The sequence below is a fragment of the Macaca fascicularis genome, chromosome 4 (assembly GCF_037993035.2).
Source record: "Macaca fascicularis isolate 582-1 chromosome 4, T2T-MFA8v1.1".
In the NCBI taxonomy this organism is placed as follows: Eukaryota; Metazoa; Chordata; class Mammalia; order Primates; family Cercopithecidae; genus Macaca; species Macaca fascicularis.
This window is the reverse complement of record NC_088378.1, coordinates 22,202,941-22,218,426: the sequence shown is the minus strand read 5'-3', so window position 1 is coordinate 22,218,426 and position 15,486 is coordinate 22,202,941. Positions and strand designations below refer to the sequence as shown.

The following is a 15,486-nucleotide window of genomic DNA, read 5'->3' as shown; positions in this document are numbered from 1 at the left end:
ATTAGGTGTTTTATAAAAATTTATATTAAAATTGTTTAATTTGGAGGAAATTTACTAATAAAGATATTGAGTTGGCAGATTTCATCAGTCCTTTGTACAGGAAGCTGGCGTCTGGATTCCAGCATTGATTTTTACATCCCAAGAACAAAAATTGTAAGAATAAGTCTTGACAGTCCCTCTACTATCTATATTTCTTGTTATTTTTACTCACAATTGAATTCCACTGAAAAATGCTCCAAAGAGACCAATCATTCCCAGGAATTCCACTCGGCTCAGGGTTCGGATGATGTATTCTTCCCAGACGTTAGAGATACCATAGAGTGTGGCTCCTCCTAAGACCAGAAGGTCCCCTACCAGCTTATTTTCCCCTAGGAACCAACCAAACAAACAAACAGAGGGAGCATCATTAAAACTTTCTTAACAAGAATCTGGCATCAGCAAATTGAGCTTCCCTTGCCTATTCTATTTTGACATTTTTATAGAAGTTTGTTTATCTGTGCTCTAGACATGTTCTGATATAAAAAGGTTGCCTATGTTGACACAATTAGAAGTCTTCTCTAACTAAGAAAGAGATCAGTCTCTTCCAGATCACACCCTGTCTACAAAGCCCACTATCTTCTGTCCAGGTATCAGATTTTCCCTTATCAGATTTATACAAACATGAAGTGGCACAATCTCGGCTCAGTGCAACCTCTACCTCCCAGGTTCTAAGGGATTCTCCTGCCTCAGCCTCCCGAGTAGCTGAGATTACAGGCACCGACCACCACACCCAGCTAATGTCTATGAATATATGCTAATACATGCACAAGTTATGTTGGTTTCAGGACATTTTCCAGCAGTTTAGTGAACATGGTGTAGAACAAACAGAAGCAGCATAAATTTCCACCCTCTGCTATTCAGGGAGGGAAGCTATAACAGAAGCTGTCAAGACTCCATTTTGACCATGGGCAAAATGTGTAACTGTTAGAAAATGAGAGTGAAAGGATTTATGGGTTGAAATTTTCAACTTCCCTGAGGTAAGTAACATAAGAGTGTAAATACATGAAATTCACTATCACATTAACATTTTTTCATTAAAAATTCTTTTTGTGTTAAACTCAATTTTGGGCTGGGCATGGTGGCACACGCCTGTAATCCTAGCATTTTGGGAGGCCGAGGCAGGTGGATCACCTGAGGTCAGGAGTTTGAGACCAGCCTGGCCAACATGGCAAAACCTTGTCTCTACTAAAACTACAAAAATTAGCCACATGTGGTGGTGGGTGCCTGTAATCCCAGCTACTTGGGAGGCTGAGGCACAAGAATCCCTTAGAACAAGGGAGGTGGAGGTTGCAGTGAGCCAAGATTGTGCCACTTCACTCCAGCCTGGGGGAAAGAGTGAAATTCTGTCTCAAAGAAATAAATAAATAAAAATAAACTCAATTTTGGTTGATTTAAAACAAAATCAATGCTTTACCCAGGTATTTCCTAGAGTTGGGCAAACTTCCCACTCTAGGAAGTATGGAGCCAGGGAAGGAGGAGAGTAGAAATAAGCAGCTAGAATGACCTCACTGGTGGGCTCTGTACCCAAGTGGTCTCTGGCTCTGTCCTGCATAAGTCAGCAGTGCAGGAGCTCAGCTTACCTGCAGCTCTGGGGCAGTGGAAGCTGAGGTTGGAAAGGGTGCTTACTCCAGCGTGATTCTAAGGAAAGGACTCACGATAGCTTAGCCCTGGATTTCCTGATGAGCCTGGGTTCTCACTGTTCAGTGGGGAGCACTGAGTGTTCTTTAGGTAGTGGCTTCACATCAGAAAATCTGGGCAGGGCTTGCGGAAAGACTTTGGCACGTGGTCACCTTGGAAGATTCTATCTCTAAATGGTGCCACGTTTTCTAAGGGAACTTCTTTTTCCTGTCAAGGATAGGAGAGACAAGGGAAAAGACTCTGAAGGTAGCATTGTGCTGGAGTCATCCTCATGGGAATGGAGCTGAGAATGGGATTTTGTGAGAGCTGGAAGTTCTCTTTGGGTTCATGGGGAGTTAGGCATCACTGCCCAGGAGATGAGCTGAGAACTTGAGGAGGCCCTAATGAGAAACCAGACTTGGTGAGAGGTCCCTGGGCAGATCTTTTAGGAAAATTAAGGTTGCTGTGACAGAATGTAAAATCTTTGGCAACCTGATTAATCTTTTTTATGTGTCAACTATAAAATAATGACAAACTTTTAATTTTAAGTAGTTCATCTGAAGAATGACCCATAAAATAGAACGTATCTATAACTAAAATTGTAAAGTTATAATGAACATGATCCAGTCTCTTTTCACTCAGAAGACATTTTAGAGCCTTGTGATGACATGGGGTCATTATTATGAATATCAATTACTGTTGTACTAGTGAAGTGTGGAAGTGCTGCATAATATAATTCTTGGTTAATAAAATTAATTTTATAGAATGAATTGAAGAAAGCTAAATCATAATGACATATTTTAATAGAAATTAGGGAAGCATCAATCTACCTTTTAAAAGTCCTAAAAAGAGGACACACTATTTCAGTGAATAGTCTCACCAATATTTTTCAAATGCCACACGGTTATGGCCTCTTCTGTTAACTAGCCTTTGACTGTAAGAAATATACTCATCGGTATTTTGAGTTTTCACCAATTCAGTAATAATTATTGATCATCACAACACAATTTTGTGTAACCACAAGTTCACAAGTATTTTCTATGTTATCACTAACAAAAAGATTAAATATTATTTATTATAATTTGCTGATAATTATATTTGTCAGTTTTTAAGTCATTTGAAAGTAGTACATATACATATAACATACATTAAAATTTAAACATAATTAACCAGAACATAATTTTATCCAATTATATAATGAAGTGTTTGATATAATAAAAAGTATAGGTACTAAGACTAATATTTTGTGTCTAAAATTTGTATCTAGTTAACTGGAAATTATAACATATTACATTAATAATATATAAAATATTAATATAGTTTATGTACTGTTAATACAGTAGATACCTGACATGGTGATAGCAATTTTTGCACAATGTTCATGGGCAAAGTTATGCTAGAACATCTGTCATTTATGTGTGTATAAAACCACAATAGGTGATAACGATTTATAAATTTTGGGTAAATGGACACATTTAAAATTATGAAATGTCTGCCCAAACCGATAGTTTTCTCCCTCCTCTAAATTTCACAGCAATGGTATCTGTCTATGGCACCCACCATATTCCACTCCTTGTCTGTTACTTGTTAACTTGTGTATCTCATCTTCCCGCAGCCAACTGTTCTCTTACAAATCATGGTTGAAGGGCAGGGACTATGGCTCACTCAGCTGTATATTCTGTGTGGTCTCTAGCATGAACCCTGGAGCATTATACATGCTCAATAAAAAGCTAAATGAATTGAGTTGACTGAACATGTCTTAATACATCCTATGATAAATGTTTTCAGTGAGAACAGTTTTCAATTTATTGGTAGAGTTGAGTCTGATCACATCTCTATCACTTACTAGCTGTGTAATACTGGGCAAACTACAGAGTCTTTCTGAACTTCAATTTCCTTATTTTAAAATTAGGTTACTGTGAGAATAAAATAAAATATGACATGTAAAATGCTTAGCATTGTATCTGACACTTAGTAAATGTTCACTAAATGGTAGTTTAAAAAAGTGAATACATTATTTCCTGAACCACCTGTCTCTTTGGGTTGGGCATTTCTTATTTTGGATTGCTCCTTGATTCTAATCAACCTAGTTATAATTGTTTTGCAAAAACTGGCTTTCCTTATTAGATTTTTGTTTAAGTACTAGAAACATCATGTTTGGAGACATGTTTGTGTATGCGTGGTGGTGGGAGGAAAAAGGAAGGCTATTTGAAATCATGACTTACCACTAGGACAAGAAATAAATGGTGAGTTATACTATTCTAGAGTGTTGAAAGACTGTTAGTGCAGTTCCGGAAAATGTATCCATCCCATTGAATACATCTGCCTCTCAAATAGGGAGAACCAACTATCTCGTTTTCCTGGGACTCTGTTGGTTTTAGCACTAAAAGTTCCACATCTGGGGAACTTCTCCATTCTGGGCAATCTAGGGCAGTCACTTACATTAATTTACTATGATAAAACGTCTTTACATTTGTTATAGAAGTCACAATTATGGAAAAAGAAGGACTAAGTGTTATAGCAGAAAGAATAATGGCTAAATTTCACATCTGGGCCACGTAATTTGGAGATGGTGTGTCCTTAAACATATTGCTTATCTTCTCTGAGGCTTGATTTCTTCAGCTGCAAGAATGACAATAAAAATTATTTGCATAGTTAGGAGGATTAAATGAAATAATCTGTATTAAAGTACCTGGTACCTGTGGGCACTCAATAAAAAATGTCATTTTTACTTGATTTTGTTTGATTACCTGGCTCCTTGAAAATATTTTCTTTTCCTTGAAATAAATATAAAGTTAAGTGTAATAAAAAATTATTGTTGGCATCTAATATCTTTGATAAATGAACTAAAAGATGCAATAAATGTATTGTGTTAGAAAGAGGATATTTTGAAGGGCAAGAAGGATATTTCATAACAAGGAGTTATTTTGATTAGGTTTTATCTTAATCTTATTACCTTCAAACCTTGCCTTTTATATCCATTAAGTTTTCCCAAGCAAGTAGAGAACTCCTGGTGCTGAATCTTTTCAACTTTACTAAGTCATTTTTACACACTCCAACACATCTATAATATTTATAATATTCTCAGAAGCCACTTCCATGCCTGTTAATTGCCCCACACATCAGTAAATGCAGAGATGATCTTTCAGAGGAGGCCTATACTGCTGACATGGAGCCAAGGTGACAAAGAGAATACACGTATTAAGACCACTGATTTTTTACCAGTAAGCTTGGAAAAGACATTTCCTTCAGGTGAGCTCAAAGGGCGTCCTATAGTGGGTGATCAGTTGTACACGTGACACACATAGAATGAGAACATAAGTGCTGTTTGCATCCTTCCCACCACATACACCGCTCTATAGTCTCTAAGGCAGAGTCTTCCGGGCTGGGGACTAGGGTGCTTTCTTTCCACCTCTGTCTAGAGTGGGAAAACTTGCTGGTCAAGTTTCAACAAAAGCCCTATTCCTGGCACATCATTCTGTGCCCCGAAACACGTTGTACATGAAGTACTTAATGCCATCTAAGAAGTTTCCTTCAGCCAGACTTAAATCAAAACAAGTAATTCCTGGATAGCTAATGAAGAAACATGCTGACAAAGTAGAATTAAAGCAATTGCTTTAATTATAAGGAAGTCAAAGAAACTTTGAAAGGCCAACATCAACGTGCTTGGAGACAGAATTGTCAAAATTCCAATGAAGATGAAACATAGATTAAGCATTATAAAAAGGATGAAGTTAGACAGTCTCTTTTCCTGTGCAAAACTGTTGATACAGTGATGATAATTTTATTATTATTCTGATTTTTTTTGAGATAGAGTCTTGGTCTGCTGCCCAGGCTAGAATGCAGTGGTGCAATCATAGCCCACTATAACCTTAAACTCCTGGGCTCAAGCGATCCTCCCGCCTCAGCCTCCCAAGTGGCAGGACTATAGGTGCACACCACCATGCTGGCTAATTTTTTCTGTAGAGATGAGGTCTCACTATGTTGCTCAGGCTGATCTCGAACTCCTGGCCTCAAGTGACCCTCCTGCCTTGGCCTCTTGAGTCGCTAGGATTTCTGAATGTGCTTGGCCTGGTGATGACATTTTATATGGACTTGGATGCCTGACTTATGTTCTGGTGATTACCTGCAGTATTTTAGAAAAGTTTTGTGATCCTGGCTGATTAATGCAATTGAACCAACTCTGCCATAGAGGTGAAAAAAAGGAATATTTTTGATAATGATATATAACAATTTTAGGATTCTACTGACTTCAAAACCAGTGGGTTTTTTTTTTCTTTAAAAAAATATGTTCTCTGTGATAGCTTAAATTGCTGCCTACTTTAATATTTTTATAGAGGCAGAGCATGTCCAATCATAATTTTATAAAATGAGTCCTTGGATCCTATATCTGGGCTGGTCTTAAAACATCACTCTATGTACTTGGGCACCATTTCAATACCACGGAAAGTGCTCCACACTGATAAAGATTAATTCTGTTAACACTGATGCTTTGTATATCACAAAAGCAATGATGCTGTGGGCCTTAAACAGATTCACATGCAGAAACCAATTCCACTCCAGTATGTTTTAGCCACATCTACATTGTTTTTTAAAAATGACACTTTGGAAAGACTCTCAAACGGACTTACTTTCTTTTTCTTAAGTAGTTTTGCTTCTTTTCTAGCACTTCATTTAAAATCAAAACAACATTTTTTACAGGATTAATGAATACAATCTAGTGAAATCAATTCAAATTAGCTTAACATTCTAGGCTTAAATGTTCATCTTTATAGTTGACTATCGAATGCAAGATGATGGCCAAGATGAATGGCTGGGGTTCATGAAGGTAGAGTTTTTATAACTAAGGGTACTTGTTTCTGCTTAGCCTGTGTTTACACAGTGTGTGGAAAGCTGAGAAAGTGTAATTAGATTATGACTTTAGGCTGGCTGTGGTGGCTTATGCCTGTAACCTTGGCACTTTGGGAGGCCGAGGCCGGTGGAGCGCTTGAGGTCAAGAGTTCAAGACCAGCCTGGCCAATGTGGCGAAACCCCGTCTCTACTAAAAATACAAAAATTAGCTGGGCGTGGTGGCAGGTGCCTGTAATCCCAGCTACTTGGGAGGCTGAGGCAGGGGAATCACTTGAACCTGGGAGGTGGAGGTTGCAGTGAGCTGAAATTATGCCACTGCACTCCAGTCTGGGCGACACAGCAGGACTCTGTCTCAAAAAAAAAAAAAAAAAAAAAAAATATATATATATATATATATGCATGCATATATATGTATATATGTATATATATGTAATTATATATACATATATGACTTTAGAACAACTGGCCACATTGTATAAGACAAAAATATTATCTGGTCTGAAAAGATTATTCATATCAACATTACTACATGCATATAGCATAATATTGGCCCTTTCATATGACATCTATTGATCTGTTATGGAACCAGTGTTTCATAGAAGAGAATCTGGGAAACACTGAGGTTTTCAGATTTCTATTGAAGTGGGGACCGATGGTATTGTGTAGGTGGTATGGATGTGTGAGGCTGAGGTTGTCTCTCTTTTGTTCTATGTTGTATCTTCAGCTCCCAGCAACATGGGACAGAGAAGGAGGCCTGCCCTGGAGGCCAGGGGCCTTGTGTTCCAGTGTCTGCTTTGTCAGCTCTGTGACTTTGGGCAACTCACTTGGTTTGGATGCATCTGGGTGTTCACATATGTCAATCATAAAGGAGCTGAACAAGGTCCTTTTCAGTTATAAAGTTCTATGGTGCAACACACATCACATCATTTCAGAGACTTCATGTGACCTTGTCTCATAAAAAGAAATGGTCCACTTTTGACTCTTTATCATCTAATTTCCTAGAAGAAAGGGCAATTCCAAGAACTATAGAAAAGTGGATACTTTCTATCCCATTTCTAATGTTAACAAAGAAGATCATTTTTTTTTCTGTTCCAAAAACCCTTCTGTCGCAAAAATTTTGGTACATTTTAAAGAACTCCAATGCTTTAAAAAGGGTCTTCTGGAAACCACCCTGGCTCAGGGCTCCCCCAGCAGATTCACAGCAATTTGATGAGTGAATCATGCAGCTTTACCTTGTGGGTTTATAAACTCTAATTGATACCAATAATCCCTTCTCGTAAAACTAATTAAAAACCGTGTGTGAGGAGACAGAACTTAACTCTCCCCACTAAAATTATGGAGCACTCCTAACTGGTCCTCAAACTTTATTTACTTGTGGGCCTATAAACCAACCTTCACCCGGTAGTTTGAAAGCTCAGTCTTTCTCTGGCTTGACAGAGAAAGGTTTGGGGTTGGGGAAATGTGTGGAAGGCCCTGTGATTCAGGAGTGAATTAACTCATTACCACCAACTCTACAAAGGACCAGGGCTTGGGCCAGGTAGCTGGTTCAGGAATGAATTGACCTCCAAAACATCTTCTTGGTAGGTCATGACTCTCAGTTTTAAACACTGTCTGCATGTTTCTGAATGGATGCAGAAAGGGCATGAAAGCTGTATTTTGCATCCTCATTCACTCAAGAAACATGCATTAAGCACCTCCTATGTGCCCCGTTTCAGGTGTGGGGAACAAACACGAACAGGACACAAAGAGTGGGAAATCCAGGTTCCTAAGGTCCTTGTTTTCACCCAACTATGAACATTCCATTTCTTGTCTTCACCTCACCCGCAGAGGTAAGGAACCTGGTGAACATCCGAAGACTCACCTGCTCCCTGATGTCTTCCCACAAGCACATCTGCTCCCACCATGCAGCCCATTCCCAGGATGCAGACGACGATGCCGATGAAATGCACAGCCTTGTACCGGATCAGCAGGAAGAACCAGGAGAGCAAAATCACGACTGGGATCACAAAACAGTCCAGGAGCTATTGGGAGGGACGAAGGTAAACAACAACAGGAAGTTCAGGAGGAAGCTTTCCATGTAAAAGGGAAAAGTAATTTAGTTCTGCAGAAAAGGTTCTGTCTTTCCCCTGAACCTGAGATTTTGTGTAGACCCAGACTTGATGTAGTTAAAACAGAATCTGAAATAAATGGAAATTAGCTTTATTTATTTACTTAATTGTAAACATCCCCCAAACTTTAAGGGAAAGGGGAGAAGGCAAACTGATAAGACAGGCTGGTGGTGAAGAGTCTCCTGCCTCCAGGTGCTGGGGCAACTCTGCCTCCTGTCTTCTTCAGAGCCAGACCATGCTCCACGGGAACACCTTTAGTTTGGGGAGAGTATACCCGGCCTTTTTACACTGTCCCCCTATTTTACGAGAACATCTGGGAATAGGAGGTAAGGGTGCAGAGGTCTTATAATGTTTTATAAATTATTAGAAATTAGACAAAAGTTGAATTTAACTTCTCCTGGACAGCTGTCTTCCTGCTACCAGTAAAAATTGATCTGTTCTTGTCATTTCATTCTTAAAATAAAAAAGTGCTCTAAATATAAATGCAAATTTATGAGCCTCAAAAGTAGAAATACTTAAAAGAACTATTAGAAAAAAAATTTTTAAAGAAAGTTGAATAGAGTATAGCAAAAAAATTTGATTTCATTTTTTTATATATTTTGTACAAATAGTGAGATTCCATCTGACACGTAAGTCCGAGGAGTTGATAGAGAATTTGCCCCAATTATGTAGAGAGACAATGTGGTGAAATGAGAAGACCCCTGTCCTAGGAGTCAGAAGACCTGAATTTGAGTACAAATCCTCATTTACAGCTGTGTGATCTTGGGCAAATCACAAGCTCAGGAGCTTCAAATTTCTGTTAGTAAAATGAAGATAACAACTTTCCCCAAAGATCAGTATGAACCTCAAAGATACTACACATGAAAGTAATTCTTAAATCACGAGGCCCTCATTGCTGGTCTATAACCCTGCTTTCAAACACATGCTTTGGGCTCCATGGAATTAATTCAGACTCTACCACACCGTGGTAAGACCTCTGGATACACTATCCAAGACAGGGTCTCTCTTAGACAAAGTGATGTCACACAGAAGTGTAAGTTCCTTGTACCACATGAGGAACTTGTGATTTGTCCAACTGCCCAGTATATCTCCTTGCTGGAATTCTAAACAAGTGGCCCCTACCACCCAGCTGCCAGTACAGGGCAGTGATCCTCAATACTCCTTCACTTTCATTGCCTATATCCTATTGATTACCAAATTCTGCCAATTTAATCTTCCCAACATCTCTCAAATCTACTCATGCCACCCTCTCCCACTTCTGCCACCTAGACTGAGCTAGCATCCTCTGCTACATGGAACAAGCCTCTCCTTCCTGCCCCAGGGCCTTCACCTACGTACACCCCTCCTTCTGGAGTGCTCCACTGCTTGAACTTCCTCCTCCTTTTCCTTCAGGCCCGCACTTGTTAAGTTGCCTCCTCAGGAAAGCCTCTTAGATCCCCAAGCTAGGTCAAGTCCTGTTTGATGCTTTTGTTGAACCCTGTACTTCTCCTCTGTAGTTCCAGTTGTAATAGTACTTAATTAGTACAGGATTATTGGCATCAGAACACTGCTGGGATTAGGAGGAGTATTCAATAAGAGATATTGAGCAAACATATGCAAATATTTTTAATGATCAGAAACATCAAAATAGAGTCTCCAAGATTCACTGAAGGCTGGAAAAGGTTTGTGTATTTGCAAAACATCCCTGAACATCAGAGTGGCTTCTTGGCACTGCAAATAGCATGCTGAATCCCCTCTATCCTCAAAGCTTTTTGTGACCTGGACAGATGCTCGTGTTTCTCTGTGCACTGGTCTTCTCCTCTGCAAAATGAAACAAGCACTCAGAATAGTAAGCTATCCCCAGGGTTGCTGAGATGATAAGGTGAGGAAGGACCATGTGAATGCTAAGTAGCACTGTGATGGCTGGGGGCTGAGCCCAAAGGTCACAGCACTCTTGGAGGGGCTATAGGAAGGAGGTGGTGGCAGGTAGGATTTTACTACAGCACACAGTTGCTCACTGCAGTTAATTAGCAATGTAAGTTAATGATGTGGTAATATGCTCTAAGGTAGGTTTCGCAGCTAGCCTCAGATGCTATTTAAGTATATTAGGAAATTTCAGTTTGCCATTGAAAACTGTTCACTGGGCATAAAACAGTTGGTGTTTTGTGTTAAAAATTAGAAATGATTGAGTCAAGTTGAAATATTTAGCTGCACACTACAGAATTAGGGTTTCATTATCCGGCTGGAAGCCCTTGGTCAGTGGAGCTGAAAGCCTCTATTCCTGAATTATTGAGGGCAAGCTAGGCCATCATCCAATCTTTGAGGAGGGCTGAAGTGAGCTTTTAAGTTCTCAGTGTCATTAGAAAACCCAAAGAACTTGATGAGTCCTGAGATCTATTCCCCTAATGGTTTGAGTTGGAAAATCCTTATTTGTAAGTGTCAGGTGGTTCTGTGGGTAAGTGCAAACTTTTAGAAAGAAGAGAAGGGAAAGAAGAATATAATCATAATTTTTCTTAAAGAAGGATACAATAAAGCCAGGGTTTCTGGGGTATCTGAGGAGAGAAGCTTGGTGCTTATGATACAGTGGGGCCTCAGTAATTGGTGGCTGAATAAATCAATGAATGGTCAGACATGTGGTATCACTGACCGTCAGAAGGGACATTAGAGATAATCAAGGTTGCTACTGGCATTTAGGGTGGGACAATTCATTTTGCAAGATTGTCTCATGTTCTCTGCAGGGCAGTTAGCATTGCTGGGCCTTGACCATTAAACATTCTACACATTTGCAAAGGCCCCTGGAGGGCAGTCTCTCCCCAGTTTAGAATCACCAAGACCCCTTTATTTAACAGTTGAGGATTCCTACGTCCCGAGAGGTGAAATGATGTGCTCAAGGTCACACAAATTGTTAGAATCAGCAGAAATTGTGTCATAATAATTTTTTGAACAATGTTTTAGTGAAGGTCAATGACAGGAATATTTAATTGCTACAGCTGAAGGTCTCACCATGGCATCTGTAACTATTGAGAGAAACTGTTTGGCAGCTGCTCTTACTAAACAGGCTATTCTTTTTTAGTGATTTTTGCCTTCAGCTTTCCCCTCGTGGTCATATAACATAAAACATACTGACAAAATAATTTTCCAATAGTTTTCTCCTAGCTTAATTCCTTGGCTAAGTGGTTGTTAGAGTGGTAGAAAAGAGAAGCATTATAACTGAAACTGTTAAAAAAGAAAACAAACAAACAAAAACTCCTCTTCTGATTGCCATTAATCTTTTCAGTAGATTTAACTTTCTTTGCATACATCTCTGAATCTAAAAAGAAATTATAAAATATCCATACAAAAAAATAAACAAATATTATTTTATAACCATCTTATGCTCTGAAAACTCTCCAAGGACATTAAAAATACTTTAATGGAAAAGTGAAGTGTTTATTACTCTTAGATTTACATAGCATCCTTTTTTCCCCCCTAAGAATTTAAATGAATTTCATTCTCCTTATGCCTTGAATCCTCAGGCAACGTATGCCAGAGGTGTCTACGATTCTGTTTTCTAATTTTATAGAGATGGGTTGAGCACAGTGGCTCACACCTGTAATCCCAGCACTTTGGGAGGCCAAGGCGGGAGGATCACTTGAGGTCAGGAGTTCGAGACCAGCCTGGCCAATATGGAGAAACCCTGTGTCTACTAAAAATACAAAAATTAGCCAGGCATGATGGTGTGTGCCTATAATTCAAGCTACTTGGGAGGCTGAGGCAGGAGAATTCCTTGAACCTGAGAGGCAGAGGTTGCAATAAGCTGAGATTGTGCCACTGAACTCCATCCTGGGCAACAGAGTGCGATTCTGTTTTCAAACCAAACCAAACCAAACAAAACAAACAAAAAGATAGAGACACGGAGGCACACAGTACACAACGGCTTGGGGCAAAGTCTCTGAAGTCATGGTGATAGCAGGATTATTATTTGAACCTTGTAGGTGTTTTTAAACTTTATTAGATGGGGTCTCATTAAATTGCCCAGGCTCATCCCAATCTCCTGGGCTCAAGCAATCCTCCTGCCTCAGTCTCCCAAGTGCTGGGATTACAGGCGTGAGCCACTGCGGCCAGCTTGAACCTTGTCATTTTAAATAACATTTACAGTTGGTTGCATTAAGTTTACACTTAGAGTTTGTAAAAACGATTATGTTATTTTTATGGTAGACAAAGTGAATCTTCACAACAGCCCTTTAAGGGAGTTATGACTGCATCTACTTTATAAATAAGGGAACTGACAGTCTAAGAGAAAAGCAAATTAGTATTAGAATTGGGGCTAACACACTAGCATCTGGACTCCTAGAGTTCAAGTGCAGCTTCCAGAAGTTATTTAAATAAAAAAGGTTCATGTTGACATTACTTTTAAGACAACAGAAGAAAGTCAACATTAAGTAGCATTAAAATTTTAAAAATACGTATATGTACAGGAAGATTGAAGCATCATTTAATTTCCCCTCTCTCTCCCTACCTCCTTTTCTTTTCCTCCCCAGCTGATCTGACCATCTTATCACTGCACCTTTCTCTGCAGCCTTTAATCACATTTGGTTATGCCCTCTCCTGCACACACGCATCCCATCCCTCCCTTCCTGCCAAAATCAACTCGAGCTTCTCTCTGGACTTCTATGGATGCTCCCTCCCTTTGCCAGCACTCCGCAGACCCCTTAACCCGGCTTTAGACACTCACGCTTCTGAAAGTGTGCTCATCACGATGCACACAGCTCCCCCAAACATGGTCATGAAGCTGCCCCAGTAGTGGACAGTCTCATGAAGATGGAACATTTTCTGAGTGTCTGTGAGATCTGCCTTCAGGCTGCAAACCCTCTTTACAGCTGGTGGGTGTCCCCAGTTGTATCCCGGTTTTACAGAATATTTTACAAGTCTTTGGTCCACAAGAGTTCACAATTCTATGTCTGGGATGCAGGAAGAGGCACAGGCTGTGGAGATATGGGATGGGGATTGGGGGGCTGTCTCCCCTTAACAACACTGCTAGTGGCTTTGGGCAACCACTGGCACACCCCGGCCCCAGAGGCGTGGGATAGAGGGAGCTAGGAAAAGCAGAGAGAGGAAGTCCTCTGGGTCATCAGTGCTTCTGCCTCACCCCTGCCAAGTGGGCGGTCAGCTGCTACAGCCATCCTCCCTTCAACATCCAAGGGAACCTCACCCTCTTCTCTGTTTCCCTGGCTCTTCCCTGCAACGCCCTCTTGGAAATCATAAGAGTTGAAGAATTAAAGGAAAGATAAAGCCAGAAAAAGTTTATTCTTCATTCAGCTGACATTTATTGAGCATTTACCAAAGCCCCAAGCCCCTAGCCCCTGTGTGCATTCCTATCAATTTGTACATTATCTTTTTTATTGCCAATTTATATCAAATATAAACTTTTATAATTGTTTTAAATTTGTCATGTGATTACTGATGAAGCAAAACTTTCTATTGAATTATTAGTATTATTACTGATATATAAAATATCTTTATATATTATTAAGACTATTAGACTTTTATCATATTTGCTGAAAATATTTTTATAGCTTTAAAAAATTAGGGGTTTAAATATTTATTTATAAGCTCATTTTAAAAAAAACTTCTTCTCTCTCCCCAAATCAGCGAAGTAGTCATCTATGGTAAGTGATCTATGTGTTCTTTTAGTTACTTATTCCTTTTTTAACATTTAAAATTGTAATTCATCTGGAATATTTTGTTGCATGAAATTAAATTAATAGCTAATTCAGTTTCTTATTACAGTCCACTTTCTCACTACATTTGTTGAATAATCAGTCCCTTTCTTGTTGCTCTGCAATATTTTCTCTACAGTATATTTTATATATATTAAAATCCATTTTTGGGCCATGTTATATACCATACTACCAACAGTATCATGTTGCTTTAATTGCTGTAGCTTTACAAATGCATTTTTAATGTCTTCTAAGGCAAATTGGTTTTCATTACTCATTGTTCAAAAAATTATCTTAGCTATTCTCATCTGTTTTTCTTTCCAGACGAAATTTACTGCCATAGTTTTTAGTCTTCAACATCCCTCCCCCTCTTAAAAAATCCCCAGGGATTTCAAAGAGCTTTTACATCCATTATGTCATTGTCAAATGTTAAATGAAGGCTTTGGGGGAAAATCTATATCTTTCCCCAAACTCTTATGGAGTTTCAAATGAAAGTTTGAATTTGGATATTTGTGTTTATTGCTGGATAATATCAGTTGGGTATGAATTACCCTTTTCAAAAAGAGCACAGTGATATTGATGTCAGATAAAAAAGACAGAGGGAATTTGTTAGAAAAATGAGATAGTCATATAGCACTTAAATGTTATCCTTTAGCCTACTGTTAACTTTTCTGAGTTGATTATGCAAAGTTCTATCAAATAATCTAAAGTAATAACAAAATTCATTGTACTTTCAAAAGAATGAGTAGCTTTGCCCAGAAGTGCAGGAAAAAGCCAGTAAGTTACTTCTTTCCATAAAAGCAGGAAGTGCTTTCTTCTAAAAGATCAAATTTGTAACTTCAGTTTTACCTGTTCAAAGAATTACTTTAACTCATGAAAAAAATAATCAGAGTGTAATAAAGTTAGTACATTACGTATTTTATGTTTTCTGACTTATATGCTCTGCAACATGGATGAAAATGACAAGGAAATCTAGGTAACTAAGATGGGAAAACTGCTCTGCAAATTAAGAACAGTGATTTCAGGAAATCTCCATAGCATTCCCATTTTCTACTTACAAACCTAACAACTTGGCAATGCTTGTTCTTCATCTTCAACTTACGGCTTTTAACTACCTTCAGAAAAGCTGAGTATGGTATTATGTTTCCATTCTAGTAAAATGTCTATTTAGAGACTGTCTTTTGTGTCTAAAA

The 15,486-nt window shown here is 38.8% G+C and overlaps 1 protein-coding gene across 3 annotated transcripts in view; it reads right to left on the bottom strand.

Moving 5' to 3' along the window:
- The window catches only part of SLC35F1 (solute carrier family 35 member F1), a 398,950-nt gene that overhangs the window by 38,665 nt on the left and 344,799 nt on the right, over positions 1 to 15,486 (bottom strand). For all 3 annotated transcript variants that reach the window (XM_074036935.1, XM_005551675.5, XM_065543251.2), the window contains 2 exons: positions 8,369 to 8,528; positions 212 to 368 (listed from right to left, as the gene is read on the bottom strand). In XM_074036935.1, coding sequence (XP_073893036.1) covers positions 212 to 368; positions 8,369 to 8,528 — 317 coding nt within the window. The remainder of the gene's footprint in view (positions 1 to 211; positions 369 to 8,368; positions 8,529 to 15,486) is intronic.